We start from the raw sequence: 22,939 nt of genomic DNA on the forward strand, positions 1-22,939 counted from the left end.
TGAATTAAAACGTCTAAATGACCGTTGATCCCTGGTTCTGTTGTAGTAATAGGCCACATCTAACTTAACATTACGTATGTATGGCAAGTTCATTATTTGTGTGGTCTGCTGAGTCTCTTCAGTCGCTGAAGGCCTTATTTACCTTATTAAACACATTAAAATGGGCTCCCCAGTTGCGTGTCAATTCAACAACCGAGGCTTTGGCCAGCACGGCTCAAAGAAAACATGTCACCCAATAGCGTGGGCTCCATTGTATCTCTGAAAGGAGCAAGAAGCACTCTGGGTATTGTGTTCCGTAGAGGCGAGTCAGGTTACCCGGGCAACTGCGGGATGGCTACTCACAGGCCTGGAGACACAGAAAAGGCAAGGCCAGAGAAGGAGGGAAATTAGAGAGAAAAGGAACCAAAAAGGAAGCTAGAGACTTCCAAGACCCCAGGATTCTTTCCTTATTTTTGTGGTCTTGTTTTGTTTTGAAAGCAGGAGTGATGGTTGCCTTTGGGATGGGACCAAGACCAAAGGAGGTGAGGCTATAGTGTGTGTGTGTGTGTGTGTGTGTGTGTGTGTGTGTGTGTGTGTGTGTGTGTGTGTGTGTGAGTGTGTGCTGGCATGTGTTGACTTGAGATATCTCTATAACTGTTCCTTTTTGACCACACAGAATAGAGACATTGGGTGTGAAAAGAAGAATGGTTGTGTTTGAGTTCAGCACTTCATGTTTTTTCTAATTAACTTGTTCAACAGGAACACTGCAATAGACTTAGTCATTACATACATAAAAATTCTACCACAGAATTATTGCACACTATTTATGCCTAACAAATTATTCTGGCTCGTCTGAGGTGGAAAATCTGACCTGCCATTCATAGGAAAGAGAGAAACAACCGTTCATTATTCATTTTCATACCCAAAGACTGAAGTGAAATGACTTCCACTCACACTTAATAGTGTGAGCGGAAGTCTGTGAATGTACTACATATCCATGCACAATGTATTTGTTGTACTTACAGATATCTGCAGTGTTCATCTCTTGACAGCCTGAGGCCATGCGTGTTGCACTGCGGCTGCGCAGGTAAGACTTATACTCAGGCCTCGAATCCTGAATTGGGGAAAGTGAGGACAGGAAGTTAAAAAACAGAGTATACTCCTGCATCTTGTTTCATTCATTTACTTACATACTTGGTGCATGTGACATCACCGTATTCCTACAGGTATCTCTGCTCTGATGGATAATCTGCTTGTTATTGCAGTGCTAACAGAGAGCAAACTGCATTGTTTTTCGCTGTGCCTTATGGCCCTTTACCAGGAGGCCAAACCATGTGAGGAAGTGCAGTAACATCCTAAAATGAGCAATATCCGAAATGTAGACTTGAGACTTGTTACTACTTACTTATGAAAGATTTGCAACGCTTATTATAAGAACAGTCAAATTTTTTGCTATCCATCTTTGCACGTGTGGACATTGGATTATGGGGTAAATTGTAGTCTTGAGAAAACTCAAGTCAGACTTATAGCTGAGTCACAAAAAGCATTTGCTTGACTTTGACTTGTCTTGAATGACTTGAGAGTTGAGACTTGACATAATGATCAAACCAGCTATGAAACATTACAGAGCGCAGTTAATAAAACAAGAATAAATCTCACAAAGATATAAAACAAGGAACAGGAAGGAATTTATAAAAAATAAGTTACATGACATCACCTATATCAACTACGACTTTTCATGTAAATCTTTATAAAAATGTCTCCCTGAGCAGCTCACAACCATTTTATTTCCTCATACATTATGAACAACCCAACGCAAAGTTCTTTCATCTGATGTTGTGTGCCACAATGAACCACATCTTTTAGCAAGAGAATTGAAGGGTATAAAGAGCTGAATAAAAAAATTATAGGGAGTTGGACAACCTTGAAATTGTGTGTGTTCATACTATTCTGCACACATGCAGTTTTGCACACGCATATATTATGCATGCGTATTAGCATGTGTTTAGCTTGGATTCCCCATGTTTCTTTGGACCATGGTTTCTGGGTTGACTGGCCTGATGAAACGCTTCTACATTGCTCTCTCTGCCCCAGTAAAACTAGAGCTGGGAGCCCATTGGACCAGCGAGTCAAATGAACGCACGCCACAATGGCACATCACTCTTCAGATGTTTCTTTTGACACGCTGAGGTCGTAATTTGAGGTCATGGAAGAATTTTGTCTCCCTTCTCTCAATGCACTTGACGCAAAGCAGAGTGTGTTTATGAGGGGATTTTTATTTTATTCACTCAAATTCATTGTTTGGTGTTTTGAGTCTGTACCACACTACGCAGTTCGGACGTTCAGAGGAGGGTTGGCTGTTTGGCTGTAATGTATTAGACAATACCATTGAGCCGCAGTTGTTTATTCCATTGTGCAGTTTCTGTATTTTCAGCGGTTCGTTAAAAATAGCCTGACTTTGGCTTTCAAAGGTCTTTTGAACATCAGGGATCTATAAAACAAATGGAATTTACAGGAATTAGATTTTGTCCCTTATGCTGGTTGTTTGTTGTTGTATTCAAGCAGATTACTTACTGAGTGAGTGAGGTGTGTGCGTGCATGCATGTATGCGTGCGTGTTCCTGACATTTTGCAGAAACCTTTAGAAATCAAACCAGTTGATTAGGGACATCATGTATTTTTTGATACATGCTTGTTATTCTATGGAGATGCATGTTGGCTGATTGTTCAAATATGTAATGTTTAGCTGGTATCCTAGTTACTTTAAAACTTCTCAATTGCTTTGGTACATTTCTCAAATCATCCTCAACATTTGCTAAACAGCAAGTGTATTTCTCAAAACAATTCGTACAAACACCACCACACAATGGATTACTTACAAAACACCACAACTTGCTCAAAATCTAGTTTTTCACCCAAGAGTAAATATTCATGTCATTGAACATGCAATTGCCATCAGAAAGACAAGTTATTTATTTACAAACAAGTTGCTTGGCCATGTTGTAACCATAGAGGGTTGTAACAGAGTATTCTGTATTTCTCAATCTAAACAATGACTATGGTGTTGATGACAATAGTTCATTGTCCACCATAGGACATCAATCTTGATCAGTTGTCTATAACAAATCTATGATTTATGACATTTTAGTGCGATTATAGCTTCTTTCACTTATTGAAAGGGGCTGTGAAAATAGTGGTAGGCAAACTGAAAGCATGCAAGTTTTTTCTAATTGACACAAGTGTGTGACTGCTGTTGAAAAATACATAATCATTAGCATATTCATTAGCATAAATGTGCCAAAGCATGTGCATTTAAAAGAAAAATAGACAAAAAAACCCGGAAAATTAGCTTTTATGAAATGCAAAACTGACTAGATGATGTGGCGGATGAACACGTACTTTTAAGAATTTCAATGCTGATCCGAGAGATGCAATTGTTTTCTTTGCAAGTTATTTACATTTTATCTTGTCATTTGTTGATCAGCGTTCATGTCACTTACTCCAATATGTGTGTATATGTTTTACATTGAAAGTTGAAATAGCTGTCATATGTGCCAAAATTGTGAATTGTATGTTGCAAAGTTGGTGTCCCTGACTGTGTGTGTGTGTGTGTGTGTGTGTGCCTGCCACCTCCGTGTGTGCCTGAATGTGCACATCCTATGTATGCGCTTGTGCATGCATGAGTGCGTACGTGTGTGTGTTGTGCCCCCTCCAGTGGTTGCCTGCTGCTGTGTCTATGTGTGTCCATTCTCAGCCTCCTGTTGCAGAGTCTCTGGGTCCCTCCTGAGATGAGCAGAAATCAGCCTGCTGGAAGAGCACCTGAAGAACAAGGCAGGACTACAGTACATACATGAACAAGTCACAAAAACAACATTTAATACCAATATATCATGGAGTGCACACGCACGCACGCACGCCATTTCCGTCGGCATTGTGGAAACTGAAACTGGGTCTTTATAGGGTCAAACTAGAAGGTTTCTTCCTTATATGCATATAGACATGCATCACTGCGCAAGATCATAATGTTGATCCCAAAACAAAATGATGACAAAAATGTCAAAATCTGTCTTTAGGTCATGCTGATACAGCGCTGAGCACTTCACTGTGGGAATCAAAAAATACCAGAAGAGTTTTTATGATGTTTACCAGAAATGTATTGTGCCTTTAGGGAGGCTAGACCTGATCTGACAGCTGTCTGCCCATGGCTGGGTGGAGGTTTGTACACAACTCGTGGTGGGTCCTTGAACAAATTGACAGTTGTATGTGGGTTTGTGGCCAAGATACGGCATGTTCAAATCACTTGTCTAGCCAAACTGTTTTCCTAAAGGGGTGCATTTGAGGGGGCAGTTGATGGAGTTGTTTGGGTAGAGCGCCTTCCTCCAAGGTTACAACGAGAGGATTATTGTCAACATACCTCCTGCAGAGGATTATTTCGTGAATATGTATGAATTAGCATATTCCGGCGCCATGGCTGTCATGGAATTTTTGCTGCACATGCCATTGTCAGGCAATGGATAAAATAAACAACAAACAACAAAGCAGACCCAGAAAACTCTGGAAAATATTGTGAAATGTTTTAGTTTTGAGTTATTAATACCCGATGGATCTTATTTATATGCATGCCCCCAATGAGTATTGTTGGTATGAGAGAAGGCTAGTAGGCCTATACATCATTTGGAATTTGTATCATCTTATACCTATACTTATACCTCTAGGACATAGTAGATCATGTGTTATTATAATTGATACATCAGAATAGTAATGAACATACTCGGCAGTGTCATTTGACAATTTGAGGGACCCATTATATTAATTAATAGGTAATCAATTACAACAATAAACAATAAACTGACAAAAGCTGATCATGGCACAGAGATATTTTCCAAATATGTCTGTATACAATGTCTGTATACAATGGGATTGAACGGATTAGCAGGACAAAGTGATGTTTCACAAACAAATGGACAACTCTGTGAAAGATTCAGATACAGTGGTTAGCCAGGCATGAGAACAGTTTCAGAATGGAACCCAGGAGGAAAGCTTTTAACATAAACAATTCCACCCATTGGATCCTCAATACAAGGAAAATAGTTTGAATAGACAATCAAAACCACCGGTGCATCTCAGCCACAGACCCACAATTGTTCTGCACTTTCAGGGACCCACCACGGGTTGTGTACAAACAACCACCCAGTCCTGAGGTCATGTCGGAAAATAAACCCAACCCAGGAAAGCTGTGTTCACCCACACAGATCGCCCTGGTTCACATTTAAAGCTGTGTTCACCCACACAGATCGCCCTGGTTCACATTTACTGCCAAATGTTAAGCACATAAAATGATCCAAAAAGCAAAGGCCTCATCCAGCACCACTTAAACAAAACTGTCAGTTGTTTCTTCATTTCATGTATGTCCCTGTGGCAAATTCTCACATAAGCAAAACTACCAGAGGCCTAAAAAAAACACAAATGCTAAAGAGTACTTCAATGATGTGATTAAATATTGTTTCTATGACATCTATGGTGGCCTAGCATCAGTGTGTTTAAGATTAGATAACACATTAAAACACCTATAGGACCGATGAGGCCACAAACACGTACATGCTCGCACAACCAACATGCACGTGTGTGTGTGCGCGCGCGACACACACACACACACACACACACACACACAGAGCACCCTAGCTGCTCAGTGCTGACACACACCCTGAGCAAGCAGACAAGTGACATTACCACAGTTTTTGTGGTAATGTCGCACACGCACGCGCGCGTGTGTGTGTGTGTGTGTGTGTTGTGCATGCGTAAGTGCATGCGTGCGTTACACATTTCCATCCCATATTGCAGATTATCTGCAATATGGGATAAACTATATTGCAGATAATCTGGGATAAACAATTCAGTTAAAAATACAAGAGAAATTTATATATTTTTCTCTTAATGCAAGAATGAACAATTGTGCACAACAAATGCAAGAACATGAGTGGCGTACAGGACGCATCGTGTGAGAATAACATGACAGGGCAACGATGGGGAAGAGAACGTGTGCTGAAACGTGACCTCAAAGCAACACTGTATAGAGTAGACTATAGAGCAGGGGTGCCACTGCCCACACATGCATTTTTTACGTGAGATCTACTTTCAAAATGACGAGCTCAACAAGACCTACCCACCGAAAAAATATATATACAATTGCTGAAAATAGTTTAAATATGTTATGTACCTGGGGGGGCTTTGGAATAGGGAGGGGGTGAAATTATGACAGGCAGTTTCTGCTGTCACTAGTGCTTTCTAATGTGTTATTTGGGGCCCTAAAGATGGATACAAAATGAATATCAACATCCTAATACTGTCCAATACTTAGATAGGGAGGGGGTGAAATTATGACAGGCAGTTTCTGCTGTCAAAATATGACACCCCCCCCCCCCCAGTCAAAAAACACATTGTTTGAAATAGACACTCTTAAAACTAAAATCTTGACTTGTGGGTTTGAGCTCACATGCTCTTTTTATGTAAATAAATCAAGCCACCTTAATTTAAGTGGCATATGCTTTTTTAATTAAAAAATGTGATCTACCTGCACAGCCTTTGTGATCTACTGGTAGATCATGATCTACCTTTTGGGCACCCCTGAGCAACCAGCAGGCCATGACGTCATCAAGTTGAGCCGAGGGCTACGCGTACCCTTCAAGGCATCTGTATAAACATTAATGTGCGTGCGTGCATGTGTGCGCGTACGTGACGTGTGTGCATGTTTGTGTGCATATGGGGGGGGGGGGGGCCCTCTCAGACCGCAAAGCAATGCGAGACGACTGTAATTACTCGCAAAGCTCCAGTTACCCTTCCAACAATATTTGCTTGTCAGAAGTTATAAGTCATTACTGTCTTTATCTGTCCTAAAATAGTCATTTCTGGAAATTTTAAGCCTGTAAAAATGATTGGATGTCATTACTCCATGAATATAATATGGAAAACACACCATAACCATAATCAAGGTTTTTACTTATATCAGCAACCTAAATAAATAGCATTACATTACATAAGCCTGCCTTGATGATATGGGAACAACATTTGCTCTCAGACTAAAGGACTTGCAGTGACACATAATACAGTGTAGCGTGTGGTATTGTGCAGCAGAATCTGAAACAGTATGAAAGGACATATAATATGAGAATGTACCATTATGGCATTATGACATTAATTTGCAATGACACATAGATTACAGTCAGTTATTGTATACAAAATCAAGTGGATAGCAGTTCTTGTTTTTCACTTGCCATAAGTCTGTGTCTGTGTGTGTGTGTGTGTGTGTGTGTGTGTGTGTGTGTGTGTGTGTGTGTGTGTGTGTGTGTGTGTGTGCGCGCGTGCGTGTGTGTGCGTGCGTGTGTGCAACTATTTCAAATTATACAGATTTTACCTTGTCATTATGCATTACTAGGACATTCTGTTTGTTCTTTCTTTGTTTCCTTTTTTAAATGATTAATTGTATTAATTCATTTTCATTCAGAAATTGGGGAAATAATACAGTATATCATATTATACATAATACATAATAATATACCGTCTGTTAAACATGGAAAATACAAATAGTGTTAAAAAGAATGAAAGAAACCTGCCTACCAGTGACATCATTGGTTTGGTATTTCAAACAAAATGTCAAACAGTTTTTTACATTTTTATTATTATTATTTTAGTATTTTATTTCAGAATGCTATAACTTTCCAGGAAGAGATAAAAGCTGTTGTTTCCATTACCTTAGAATCCCCATGGATGATGTGATTTGTGGTGATTGTGTCCTATACTGCACAGCTGCAGGTCAACGAGGCCGCAGCGTGCACCGGGTGTCCATGAGGCTGGAGGCTCTGAGCTCTCAGGTACAGAGGCTGACCAGGCAGAGAGACGCTGCACAGCCTGCTGGACATGACATCAGTCTAATACTGCAGAGGTACAGTATAGGCGCAATGCACGCACACGCAGACACACACACACACACACACACACACACACACACACACACGCAGACACACACTTATGGCATGTGAAAAACAAGAACTTCTATCCACTTGATTGAGTATACAATAACTGACTGTAATCTATGTGTCATGGCAAATTAATGTCATAATGGTACATTCTCATATGTCCACGTATTGAGCTTGTCGATACGCTATTTTCGGCAAAAGCTTTGCCCACGGTACGGATGGTGGGGTTTAAGTGGAAATAAATATGCTTTGTGTGTGTGCGTGCCTATGTGCGTGCGTGCGTGCGTGTGCGCTCGTGCGTGTGCATCACACCAGTCTCAGACAGGACCACCGAGGCATAGTGCGATCAGTAGAGAGGGAGCTGAGGAGAATGTCAGAGAAACTGGAACAGCTCCACCGTCTTCATCCTCAGTCTCAAACACCAGAACCAACACACGATGAACCTGGAACACAAGCAGGTATAAGACCAGAACGCACTTTCTGAGACAACCACTTAATTAACAGACAACCCCTTACAGTCCCCTTAGATGTTCAGCCATATGAAAATCTGATGACAAAATGTATAGAGGGTATGCGCATGCATAAAGTGAGTGGCAAATCGAGTGCATGGCAAAGTGAGTTTAACGTTGTTTAATGCAATCAGAAAGGACTTTTCTGTTTGGATGTATGGGCTGAAGGGAGTGAAGGCCAGAAAGCTTTTTTGTATAACAGCTATACAACAACAGCTATATATTAAACTTAAATAAAACTGGACCCCATGTCAAACTGCCCCCACCCCTGACCCTTGACAGAGAGGTCTGAATGAACCACTCTCAACCTAGTATCCCTTTATATTCTGGGCATGCCGTTACAGAGCGCCGAAGTCCTGACGTCACTCGTCATGTGATACATGTCAGACTTCGGTGCTCTATAGGCACCAAAAATAATCTCCCCCAAAATCGTGATGCATTAACTTTTTGATAAAGGGCATAAGTGGTTAATACTTTAGCATTAATTTAGCATTTTGGCAAGCACTGAACCAAATCCCTTCCCCCTCCCTACTGATTGCCAAGTTCATTACCAGGCCATCTGTGGTGGTTGGGTGTGATATTATACTCCCTAAGTCAAATCTATGGTTCATGGTCACACTAGACTAGAGGTTAACCACACAGAGAAATTAACAAGCTGTGATGATGGAGGGTGTGAACGGAGGCCAGCAAGTGCAGGTGGTTCTGGGGGATGAGTCCTAGAATACAGGGGGGGTTTAACAGGTCCCACGGAGCTGACGTGGCTCGACTGACCACGGGGAGGAAAAACTTTATGTCCCTGCAACGGCCCTCCAGAGAGGTGTCAGATGGGGTTACGCACCCTGGCTGGCACGCGAGGGTGGGGGCGGGTTGACACCCGAGGGGAGGGGAGGACAAGAGGAAGTGCTGAGGAAGGCAGAGAGAGGCAGAGAGAGACAGTTTTGGGAGTGTACACTATACAGTATACACTGAATAAGGGAATTCATGAAGCAAGGGCCACACAGACACGTTCTTGCGATTGAGCTGACAATCGTGGCACACATTTTCGAAATCTGAAAGCACTCCTAAATATACACAGACTCCCTCATACACAGAAGTGCAAGCACTCACCTGCGCACGAGCGCACACACACACACACACACACATGCTCGTGCACACTCCTCCCCCGTGAGCACCCCTCACCCTGTTTCCCTCACATTACCTCACACCCATAAACCACGATTGAATTACCCAGGAGTCCTTTCACCAGCTTGTCGACTCGTTCCCCTGTTTTCTCAAACGAAGTGCTCCCCCCCCCTCTCTCTCTAAGTCTCTCTAGTCTACAGCATATCACAGTGTTAAGGCCTTCGCACCTTGGCTGTTAATACGAGTTCTCTTGTCTTTGCTCTCCCTCTCGCTCTCTCTCTCTCCCCCCTCTCTCACTTTTACTAGGTTGTTTTACACAGTTAAGAACTGTGTGTTTTGGCAACAGCTAGCATTGTAAAGGAGAATGTTTGGTAGGAGGCAGGTGGGTCAGGTGTGTGTGTGTGTGTGTGTGTGTGTGTGTGTGTGTGTAAGTTCATTCCAGTTGATTGACATTGGCTGGAGAGGGTGGGGGGGCTTACTGGAAGGGGCCTCTGAGAACACAGTACCTTTAGTCTCGAGCTTCCTTTATGCATGGCAACACTATACATGGCTGCTATTCACAGCACTCTCAGCCAAGAGATTATATATTGCCGTTATTATCCAATGTTGTTCATTACCTGCATTGGGCTAACTTCACAATGTGCTTGTTGTTAGCAAAGTCCAGGTATTCGTGGAATAATTATGCATTCAAAATGCCCACGTAAAATATGTTTTTCTTTTTTTTGTGTGTGATGGTTGATATCGCATGCAGAAGGCCCCCATGATGAGGAGTGTGAGGTGCCAATGGATCATGCATATCCTGTCTGCGCTGAGAAGGTGGAGGTGAGAAAGTGAAAATGTACATACATACTGTACACTGTACAGTATAATAACTACCTATATCAGTGGTTTTCAACCAGTGGTCCTTAGGGTTCCAGGTGGTCCCCGAGAGTTGGCAACCAAATGGACACTTACTATATATTTAACTCTGGAGGGTGTACATTCTTTTTACGGTTTAGAGATTCAGGGGCTGAAGCCAGGCTTCACTCATTTCCCCAATATGTGGCAAATTTAATACATATTAACCACTTTCAACCTGGCATCCCTATTTTAGGCATAATGTATTATTATTGTTAGTGTAATCATAATAGTGTCAAAAATAGCCTATAAGCTCAAGACTGTCGCAAGTCTGTATGTGTATACTGTGCTTCTAGATCTGCCATTTTCACTATGAATACAGGTGTGTACAGATTTTGACTTGCCCAACCGTGTGACTTGGGTACAAAAAGTTAAAAAAAAAAAAAAAAAAAAAAAACACATTGATAATTTGATATACTGTACATGCAAAGGTGTTGTACATTGGATCCACTAAGTGAAGAAATCAACTCTACAGAACTCAAGTCTATACTTTTATACACTATATTTCTTTAATATTGTACTTTGATTATGTTTTATTTTTAGGCACAAGAGTAATGCCCAAATAGGAATAATATATCTGAGCTGAGAACTCGATTGAATAACAGAAACCACAGAAGGCTTCTGTGGTTGCACTGGAACGCTCACAGATGTGAATATTTGTAAATGTATAATAAACAAAGCACCAGAGTCTTGAAAAAAAAGAAGAAAAAAAGAAGAAAACATTTTGATCTTTTTTTACATTTTCTCCCCAATTTAGTCAGTGCCAATTCCTCTCCATGTTTATAGTGGCCTGTCACTGTCAACCCTACTGCTGGTCTTAACCCATTTATAAAATGTATACAATGTCTTCTAAATTCTGTCAGGATTTGTGCCACATTTTCACGATTTTTTCAAAAAATAGCAGACCTACAAGCTCGTAGCGCGCCACTCGGTGGCGCGCTATGAGCTTGTAGATCTGCTATTTTTCAATAGCTAAAGCATAACATAATGCTAACACCAAAAGGGGTTCCCGCCCAAAATGGGTTAAGGTGGCTGTAGTATACCAGTGCTTCTCAACCTGTGGGTCGGGACCCACATGGTTTTGTTTAAGTGACAATTTCAGTACCTTTAAGACCTTTTTAATTCTTAACAAAAGACCATTAAGGTCCTTGCAGACTGGACGCATCTTTTCGTAAAAACGCTGCTAAAAATCTGAAAAACGCAGCAGTGTACAGGGACCTTTACTGTATCAAAAGTAATCAACACACGATATTATAAAAACATTGGCCAGATTGTCAAATAATATAAGGAAGAGGAATACATTGAGAAAATAGCTGATCTACAAGCTCACAAGTCACAACGCCTCATGTTGCAAGGCATTGCAGGCTTGCTATTTTCACAATATTTGTCAAACAGAGTCAAATCAAATGTAATGCCTCACCTCCTAAAATTCCAAGTGCTTGTCAGGGTGGAGGGTCCCCAGTTCAAATAGGATTATTTTGGGCGGTTGCGACTCGCGGCCTGAAAAAGTTGAGAACCATTTTAGTAGACAACCACGTCTCCTCCGATACACATGGAGTCAGCATAAACATATTTTCACCTGAGTTTCACGGGGTGGGGGCATAACATATGTATATGTGTGGAGGAACATGCTATCCCTCCCATTTCTACTCCCAGCGTGTTGCAAAGCTGAAAGCACCATGAAGTAATGAAACCTTTTCTCCATGTTGGCAGTAGCAAGAAAAAAAGAAAAAATACTTTGACAGTAACCCCATGCATGACAAGAGACTACCGTAGTTTATATAAATTTGACAATGCTAAATATTTTAATAATAATGATGACTGCATTAATAATTTTGGAACCTGGCACAAAATCATATAGTTATCAAATGACAAGGATCTATTTCCAATTTAACCACTTTCCCTATTTTGGCCATGTCATTAGACAACAGTTTTAACATTTTAACACGTCACATGAGCTTGTAGGTCGGCTATTTAAACTATTCATCGTACAATAAAGCATTAAGGTTTAATTGGTTAAAATAAGAAGACTTGCCTCTTATACTTTGGGATATGCCTCCTTCTATTATTTCTTTATAACCCCATTTCCCTCCCTCTCCATTGTTGGCCTGCTGCCATGCAGTTCCTGCAGTCCCACTGGCAGTCAGACCCCTGCTACTCTTTTTATGGGGTGGATGGTAGCACCTGTTCCATACTGGCCTACCTCAGTCAAACAGAAGACTTCTGTCCCCCTCGTCCGGGAACAAACCATTTGGCACTGCCATGGCGCCAGAACCTGCCCTCACATGCACAAAAGGTATAACAGGCTGATCTTTTAAAATGTTAATAGTGTGTGTGGGTATCAAATTATTGCATTTATGTTGTGTACACTGTACAGTATCAAATGTATGTCTTTACCTCAAGTATCTCACTTCTGTATCCCAGGCCGAGATACGGACCAGTGTCAGCTCCTTGTACGAGGCGATCAGCAACAACAATGGTCCCGCAGTGAGGTTCATCCGTTCCAGAGTGGAGAGGATGTCAGAGCAGTGGACGCGGGCCGCCTTGGACATGAGGAGCAACACCACCCCACCTCAGTTGACGGTGAGTCCAAACAGGAGCAAGACCACCCCACCTCAGTTGAAGGTGAGTCCAAACAGGAGCAAGACCACCCCACCTCAGTTGAAGGTGAGTCCAAACAGGAGAAAGACCACCCCACCTCAGTTGAAGGTGAGTCCAAACAGGAGCAAGACCACCCCACCTCAGTTGAAGGTGAGTCCAAACAGGAGCAAGACCACCCCACCTCAGTTGAAGGTGAGTCCAAACAGGAGCAAGACCACCCCACCTCAGTTGAAGGTGCCGATATCTGGAGTCCAACTGATTCAACTTTGGATATTGAAGCTGAGGATCAGTGAAACAAAACATAGTATTAGTCAAATGTATAGTGTGCGCACATGTTTGAATATATATTCTTTCACACCGAACGTGTAACTCAAAACATATTTTCAGATGGGGGTCCGTGGCCAAATACAGATAATTCTGGGGGTCCTTGACATTAAATAGTTTGAGAACCACCACTGATTTAATTAAGAGACATTTTGTGTCTCAGAGTGTACAATCCCAGCTTTGTAACACCCTCCCCACTGGGCTGTAGGTGCTGCTCTACCCTGGGGTGTTGGCTGCAGGGCAGCGCTTTGGGGCCATGGTGGACAGGGGGGGCCCTCTGGGAGAGCTGGTCCAGTGGGCTGACCTTGGAGCCTGTCTGACCATCCTGGGTCATAATCTGACCATCAGCACATCGCTACAGCACCTCCACAGGTAGCATTCTTATTAGCACATCATTAATCATAATTCCGCTAACTGGTTTTTCATGGAATTATAAACAGAGCAGAGTTCAATGTTTTTCTTTCTGACCATCTGGAAAGATTGACAAATCGGGCCTCCTGCACATTTATATTTATATATATTTGAAATGACACTATCACTGACCATTTCCAAATGCTCTGTTGAGAAGGGAGTTTGTTTATAAACATGGTAAAATTCTCGGCTCAGGAAAATAAAAGACATCATGTCACATATTGTTTCCGCTCTGTTGCTTTGTTATGTGCAGTGCATAATGTATGATTTTATTAAGGTATCTAAAGTGCACAATGGAATGGATGTTTCTGAACGTGCACAAAGCATGTTTCTGAATGCGCCAAAGTATCGTGAGGCTGACGATCAATGATAGTCTGACAACCAAATCCAATCCAACTTGTAATAGGTCTTATTCCTGGACTGACTAACTGACAAAGGTCCCAATCGTTCAGAAATATATTTGTTCACAAGCTGGGCCAACCAGCTCTCATTCACTCTAATTGGATCCAGTTTGCCTCCCATGCTTGTCAATTGTGTGTGAAGTGAACCGACCGCAACCTTCTATCATAGCCTTGGCCTGAAGTATGTGTTACTTTGTTGTGATTGGTTCTTCAGCTTGATAGGTGCCGCTCCAGGCCGAGGAAGCTGTCCAATCCAGAGGCCCCTGTCCTTTGACCTCATTTATACCGACTACCATGGCCTCGCCCACCTGCAAGGAGCCATGGGATTGGCCTTCCAGCACTACCAGTAAAACTACCACTTTTAATGCAATACTTTTCAAATGTGTACCCCTTTGGACGGGGTTATCATCTCCATTCTGTTCGTTTGTCTTTCTGACCGAAAATAACTGGAAAATGAATGGCTGGATTGACTGTAAACCTGGTGGTACAGTACGTCATCAGTAGGCTACCATGAAGAAATGATGAACTTTTATGTGTATAAAAGCAGTGTACCTTCTGCTAATCATCTCATCCATTGACCACGCACAAGCCTATAGCCTATACGTGCGCGTGTGGCGCAGGGAATAATTATGGTATACTGTCTGAAAAAAACACAGCACTGTATAAAAGTTCAAATCTCTTAGCCCATGGGTTTTCAACAGGTGGTCCGTGGACCACTTGTGGCCCGTGAAGGTGTTGCATGTGGTCCCTGACCATGCATTTAGTAATGTAGGAAAGTGAAGATTCGTATTTGAATTTATTGTATTGACGTTGAAGTTGAGAAACAATGCAGTAAATAATCTGGTGACAAATGATGACGCATCGATGTTGTCAGTTACTGGGAAGACGGATGTCAAGAACTTCCACAGAAAAGTGAGTTAGAATCTCAAGGGAAACTGTACCGGATTGCCTGGTTGAGTCACCATTATAAGGAAATGTGCCCATAATGAATCGCAAGTGTCTGCTTACTGAGTCATAGAATAATACAATGAACAGCACATGAGTTTAATATGGAAGGTTAATTTCTTTCCCCCACACAACGACCATATCCCCCCTCCCAACACAACAGTGGACCCCAGGTTGATTCTCAGTCAGGGTGGTGGTCCCCAGGTTAATTCTCAGTCAGGGTGGTGGTCCCCAGGTTAATTCTCAGTCAGGGTGGTGGTCCCCAGGTTAATTCTCAGTCAGGGTGGTGGTCCCTGGTTCATATACTCAGTTGAAAACCCCTGTCTTAGCCAATAGCCAATCTACAGAAAAAGCTCATGCGTTGTAGTTAACGAGGTTAATATCTGGTAATCCTTTGCACTCTTCAACTCGATGTAGGATGGCTTCTCACTATCAATCTTTATTCTTCAACTCAATGCAGGTGCCGTTTCCGAATCCTGGATTCATTCGGCACCGAGCCAGCCTTTAACCTGGGGAGCTATGCACAAAGCCATGGTTACAACACACTGTGGGGCAGCTGGGACCTGCAGCCTCTACAGTACATGACAATGTTCCGTAAGCTGTGTCTGTCTGTCTGGAAATCCGGGTTCCCCAATTCATTTTCCTCAAGGGCCATATTTTTTTTTTGATCAAAGTTATTTTATTAATTTTCACACATGAAAATATTATACAACATCTTTCGCTCAAAATATTGGGGTTTTTCTTTTTTCATTAATTAATTAAACTTAGAATAGATGTTGAACTGTGGTTCTCAACCATTGGTCCGGTGACCACCAGTGATCCTTAAGGGGGTTCCAGGTGGTCCCCAGCTAAATGATGGAGAGTTGGTAACCAAATGGACCCTTATAGATATTTAACTCTAATATAACTCTAACTAATTATATGGCAGGGCTCTAGCAGTGATTCTCATCATTTTAATTTGAAGGATGCCCAGTTTGATAGCATAGGCTACTGACCCCCATGGCCAATGACCCTGAGGCCAATGACCCCCAGATGCAATTTATATCTGGGACCTCAATTTATTATAACTTTTATTTATTTATTTTATATCGTAAAATCAATGTCAACTTAACTCTGAGAGAGTACAAATGGAACCAAATGGACCTGTTATGGTCCATTTGGTTCTATTTGTACACTCTCCATTTTTACACTCTCTGAATGCCAAAAGCTGTTGAATATGATTAACTCTTGGGGAGCCCGGGTTTGAACTGGGAACCTTGCGGTTTCCATCCGGTAACTCTACTCCTGAGCCACTGCCGGGATACATTTTGTGTGACTAATGATGCCATGTAATGCACCTTAAATGTGTACTTCCTACAAGCATGTGTCACTGTGTCTGTGTGAAACTGCAGCGCTGAACTGATGGTGACTCTGCGATGTACGGTGACTCATACAGTACACACTTGGTGCCAGACAGACCGGCACACACACACACACACAGAACTGCAACCTACGTATAGCTTACAAAAGCCTTTTTTCTGACCATCACGAGGGCTGATGATCCCTCACATACGGCTCTCTAAAGTGTCCTCAGGGTGGGAGGATTAATAGCCGAGGTTAAATAAACTTGGTGCCTAGACAAAGCTTTCATCCTGACACCTATACCAGTCACCTCTCCCACCCTGCCGAGAGACGGAGACAAGCTGGAGCAGCGTGATCTAAGAGGAAAACTTCATCCCACAGCCTGAGACACTGTTTATTTGTCCTGTTGAGGGGGAGAGGAGGAGAGGGATGTCTGTCAACCATGATGGGAGAGAGAGAGAGAGAGAGAGAGACACAGACAGACAGACAGACAGACAGACAGACAGACAGACAGACAGACAGACAGACAGACAGACAGACAGACAGACAGACAGACAGACAAACAGACGAAAAGAGACGGAAAGAAAAGGGCAAGCTTGATGAGAAAGGTCTTGAGGAATGAGAGACATTTGCAAGAGTCTGGAGTTGTTTTGAAGAGGATAGAAGAGCATCCTTTGAGTGTGATGGATTGCAGCTGAAAGAGAGAGAAGGCAGGCACACAAACAAACAAACAGACAGAGTGACAATCGGGCATAACAGCCAATCGAAACCCAAGACCATAGAAACAGACACAACAAAGTCCTTCCTGCGTGTTTCTCTGCGGAATCCCTATTGACCGCATGTTTCCATCTCCAACATGTCAGCATGTCGCTATGCTTGCCTGCTAATCTGACAGATAGGCGCGTTAAGCGGCGCTTCTAGACAGGTGTTAGAGACGAGTGGGGACAAATGGGGCCGTTAGGCAGCGGCGGAGGAAGGCCATATGAGAGGAGAATTATTTGGCAAGGTCTTTTAAACAAGCACGATGAGAAAGGAGAGGAGAGGAACGGCGGAGGTGGAGAGAAGAGAAATATCTTTGATGCATGTACGCAACACACACACCGACACACACCGTCCGACACGCGCACACACACACACACACACACACACACACACCAGTACCCATCATGAATACTCCCAAATGCACAAACAGCGTTCGCACACAATATTGCACGCTTGTGTGCACCCGCAGACACTTGCTGACACATTCCAGTACATGTGTTAAATAAATACTCATCTCTCACACCTTTTCTCCATAGTGTCAGAGGCCAGAGGGGGTGGGGGGGTCGTCAGGTTTAAACCACCTATCCAAACAGTCAGACACAAGACCCCATAACTACGGCGCTCACTTCCATCAGCGACTGATCCGAGAGCACCGTTCCTTTTTGACACAAGCTTACAGAAACTTCCAGCCATTTTCTTCTTGTTTTTAAGTTTCCAACAAGATGTCTAGATGTCCATAGAGAAGGACTGTCATGGTTAACATAAAGTACAGTAATTGCTGGTCCCTCTTGCTGATGATAGATGTTACTGGGAGAACTTGACAGTGAACGTGGACATTCACACACTTTAATTAACACATTTGTAGATTACATTTTCACCACTAGGCCTGGAGAATAGATACTGTATACTGTCTAGGTCTAGGCTATGGTAGAGTGGAAACGGGCGGAGAGGCATGAGCTGTAAATGTTTGCAGTCATTCATTCTTTGGAGAAAACAGAAGAACAGGTGCAGTAGGGAATATGAAGTTCACCAAAACAAACGTTTGTCTGGGTTTCCTTTCCCATTACAGAATTGGCAGTATTTTGTGGGAAAATATCTAAAATGGCCTGGTTCTTCCATACTACAGTACATGCACAAATAGAAATACGAAGGACAGGGACTGAATCATGGCTAACCTGTCTCTGTATTCTATTGTCTGCAGCCCATACTCCTGATAATTCTTTCCTGGGATTTGTGAGTGAGGACGCGATAAAGGAAGAGATGGACAAAGAACAGCTGGAACGTAAAGACAACAGGAAGGAGAACATGGCAGTTGTCTATGGCAAACAGGACTACATGTGGCAGGTAATGGCCAATCAATACCCTCGATCGATACCCTGAAGAAGGCATCTGCCGAAACGTTGGTTCCTACTCTGCATCCTAATAAATAATCGGCACTTTGGCTATCAGTTTGGCCACTCTTTTTAAGACTCTTTAGATGTTTCTGCCGTGTGCTGGCACCACTACTAGGACTGGTGTGCGTTTAGCATCCTCCTGCACAGTGGTCAATCAATAAGCAGTATCCCCCAAATTGAATTCTTCCATTTCCATTCGGGCTCATGAGACAGGATCTGCCAATGAGCGGAAGTGCTGGTGATGCACACTTAAGAAATCACACCATTTAAGGGTGAATTAGCACTTCGGCAACTCAAGAACATGGGAAAGGTTCAGGGCAAATAAATGATATAACAATAAAGAATAAAAATAGAACAAAAATTACAACTTATTAATACAATTAATTTTGTCTTTCTCTCTCTCTCTCTCTCTCTCTGCGTGTGTGCGTGCATGTCTACCAGGGTAAGGCTGAATATGTGCATGTTATCAGCGAGGCGTTGGAGACCCATGCCACAGTCTACCAGCCTCCAGGACATCCCGCCATGCTGCCCAGCTCTGTGATAAACCACGGCCTACTGACCCAGGAACAGTTCTTACAGCTGCTCCAGAGAGCCAAGGTCAGATGATGTCTGAATCTGAGAGGGGCACCAGAAGATGTCTGGTTGTCACTGCAGCTGTTGAATATGGGGGTTTACATCGATTTGATGTTTTTCTTGACAAAAATGCATATACTGTACGTACATAAACGTATATTCGTACATACTGTAGGCCAGGGTTTCTCAAAGTGGGTGCTGTGACGCTAGTGTAACAGAATACTTTGCATAATAATTTGGAATGTATCAATGTTACTTGCTCTTTAGTTGGTGTGTTCTTTTTCAGTCTACAATACAACAAGTCTCTTCACCAAAATAGCCGATCTACAAGTGTGTTTGCAGATCTGCTATTTTTGGTGAATGTGCCCCCCCCCCCCCCCAAATAGAGATGCTGGGGTTTAAGTTTTAACGCCAAGCATAAAAGTTATTTTCAATCTATCCTAACACAAACACATATTCGCTTGTCTTGTGTGTCCAAACAAGTCAAGTGTCCTCATCCAAGTCCAGACAGTGGGCCACTATAATTTAACTATATCTTGTTGTGTAACTCTCTATTGCTTCCCTCTCAGGTGTTTGTAGGCCTTGGGTTCCCCTATGAGGGCCCAGCCCCCCTAGAAGCCATAGCGCTGGGCTGCGTCTTCCTTCAGCCGCACTTCAATCCACCGCGATCCGCTGACAACAGTGATTTTTACAAAGGCAAACCCACCACGAGACAGGTATTTCATTAAAAAAGTGTAATCTATTTTGGGGCGGGACCCCCTTTTGGTGTTAGCATTATGTTATGCTTTAGCTATTTAAAAATAGCAGATCTACAAGGTCATAGCGCGCCACTCAGTGGCACGCTATGAGCTTGTAGATCTGCTATTTTTGAAAGATCGAAGAACGACTGTCAGGATGTAGAAGACATTTTTTTAATCTGATCTCAGGTCAAAATGGGTTCAAATGGATTACCATCTTGGTCTTCATTGTAATCTTACATGTATTCTCTGCGTGTAGATCTCCTCGCAGCATCCCTATGCCGAGGAGTTCATCGGTAAACCCTACGTGTGGACAGTGGATATGACCAATAAGACGGAAGTGCAGGAGGCTGTCAAGGCTATTCTAAACACAGAGGTAGCAGAACTCATTTACCCTAGCGTCCCATTGTTTTGTTCTTTTAATGTTTGAATGTTTTTCAATTGTTTTTCAATAACAGTAAAAACGGTTTAGCTACAGTATTTATCATTATTGCAAAACCAATTTTACAGGTAAAGCCATTCACCCCTCGAGAGTTTACATGTGATGGAATGCTGGAGAGAGTTCACGCCTACATCACTTACCAGGTAACATTAAAACATTAAACCAGCATAATAATACCTCAACAATTTGAACGTTCAAACACACACACACACACACACACACACACACACACACACACACACACACACACACACACACACACACACACACACACACACACACACACACACACACACACACACACACACACACACACACACACACACACACACACACACACACGACGTGAACCCTACTGTGACTGTCCCTATTCTGAGGAGAATATTTTGGCGAAAATAAAGGGCCTGGTATATAATAGACGTCTGGGTCAATGAAATACCTGTAGTTAAAATGTGCTTCCCAACCAAATCTTTCCCTCACAGGCATTTGACCTTGCCACCTCACTTACTGTATTGTTAAATTAAATGTGAGCTTTCACGACCAGATGTGGCTTACAGCAGTGCTTTTCAACCTTTTCAGGCCGCAACCCCCAAAAATAATCATATTTGAACTAGTGACCCCCCAAAATAATCATATTTGAACTAGTGACACCCCCCAAAAAAAATCATATTTGAACTAGTGACGCCCCAAAATAATCATATTTGAACTAGTGACCCCCCCCCCCCCAAAAATAAATAAATAAAACATATTTGAACTATTGACCCCCCAAAATAATCATATTTGAACTGACAAGCAAGCATTACCCTGACAAGCAAGCATTACATTCAGTTTGACTCGGTTCCAGAGTCAACGGTTGCCTCTTTCTTATATTAATGACCAGATTTTATAGTAGGCTATAGTACTTTGATTATTATTATTATTACAATGTTCTGGGCATTAAAAGTCTTTAAATTGTCACTTTACTTTTACTGTCATGTCTGGGGTATTGCACAGGTTGAGAACCACTAGCCTAGCTTATAGTACAAGACAAGCAGAGCACTAACCCCTTACCCTTAACATTTTCATGCTGTACTTTCATCCAGAACTTCTGCAGTGCATCTCCTCCGTCCTGGCCACCCGAGGGCTCTCTGAGGGCCCACCTGGGCCCCCTGGGTCAGTCATGTGTGAGCGTGTGTCGGCGCTCCTCTTTGGTGTGTGATGCTGCTCTCTTTCACCACCTCAACAGCCCCGATGCGTTCGTCAGGTGAGAGAACTGCAGACATCCAGACAGAAGACCTGTGGTCAGTCACCTGTACATCCTGTTCCTGAGATGCTTTAATTAGAACCGATGCTTTTCTGCATGGACAACTAGACATAGAAAACCATCTGAATTCAATTAACTATCAGGTAGGATAGAAAACCGGCAGTAATAGGACATCTGAAAGGACAGGGTTGCTGTCCTCTAATTAAAGTAGGTAAAATATAGGCTAGTAGTACAGGTGTGACTGTGAGTATGTACTTTGCTCAGCCAATCAAATCATTGCTATGGGGTGATCAGCCAATCAAATCATCACTATGATTCACACAAACACACCTAGCTAGCGCCCCTCAAAAACAGCGGCCATGCAAGTCGGGCATGATTCAAGTCAGAAACACATGCCCCACCCATTGTGCAAAACTCCTTTTATCTGATGTACTCGTTGTACCCGTTGTCGGCTTTTTAGATTCTTGAAAACCGTTGGTCTGATTAACCACTGGACACTCCGCACTGCCCTCCAAACCGTTGGTCTGATTAACCACTGGACACTCCGCACTGCCCTCCAAAATAGAGCCCACACACACTGGATCATGCTCTAAAAGTATCAAATGTATTCTCCACCTTAAGTGATGTTTCCAGCCTAAGCAGTTTAGGCTTGAAACGTTGCACTGTGGTTGCACACTGGTTAGGATGGCTGAAATGCAGAGACCAAAAAATAGAAAAAGTTCCCCAAGGGGATAACAAAGTATAAACCAACTTAACCGTAACTAAACTGCATCAAATTCTTGCCGTTTTCCTCGTAGACTGGGGCTGGGTTGCTCCAACATGGAGCAGGAAGTCAACCACCTGTTTCCTGCCTACAGCCCCTGGGGTCGCCGCTGCGGCCTGCAACAAGAGCTGCTGCTGTTCAGCTGCGCTGGCTCTGACGCTGCCCTCCGCAGGCTGTGTCCCTGCAGAGCACATCTACCTGGACAGGTGGCACTGTGTCCTGACTGTGTCTAGGAACAGCTAAATGTGAGGACTCATGTGCAGCGGGAATACAGTTGGTAAGCACCAAAGAGCCATGTGTAGGCAAAGACCAAAGACCAAATGGACCAAAGAAAAGGCTTGTTTGGACAAGGATTACTCACAGACCTGCCCGTTCTGGGTCACATTTAAGCTCAGGAAAAGTCAACCTACAACCTTCACTGCCACAGATTTCCAAAATGAGGCTTTGACAACCCCTGGTCACCTCTCATTATGGATAGAATAAAATTATGAATATAATTTCTTAAAAACACAGGACAAAGTTC

General features: G+C 42.8%; 1 protein-coding gene across 1 annotated transcript; it reads left to right on the forward strand.

Annotated features, from left to right (window-relative positions):
• Positions 1–485: 485 nt before the first annotated feature.
• On the forward strand, positions 486–22,649 carry LOC308333583 (alpha-1,6-mannosylglycoprotein 6-beta-N-acetylglucosaminyltransferase B-like; the record flags this gene model as incomplete). The annotated part of the gene is made up of 20 exons (XM_080790042.1): positions 486–521; positions 656–669; positions 1,005–1,066; positions 1,206–1,326; positions 3,694–3,809; positions 7,782–7,917; positions 8,273–8,409; positions 10,334–10,404; positions 12,602–12,775; positions 12,904–13,062; positions 13,613–13,776; positions 14,431–14,562; positions 15,622–15,755; positions 18,466–18,608; positions 19,100–19,255; positions 19,801–19,947; positions 20,228–20,344; positions 20,479–20,553; positions 21,493–21,653; positions 22,451–22,649. The coding sequence occupies 20 exons, from the start codon at positions 486–488 to the stop codon at positions 22,647–22,649; spliced, it is 2,454 nt and encodes an 817-aa protein (XP_080646168.1).
• Positions 22,650–22,939: the final 290 nt, after the last annotated feature.

This window comes from Protomyctophum bolini (assembly GCF_963924005.1).
Source record: "Protomyctophum bolini genome assembly, chromosome: 18".
In the NCBI taxonomy this organism is placed as follows: domain Eukaryota; kingdom Metazoa; phylum Chordata; class Actinopteri; order Myctophiformes; family Myctophidae; genus Protomyctophum; species Protomyctophum bolini.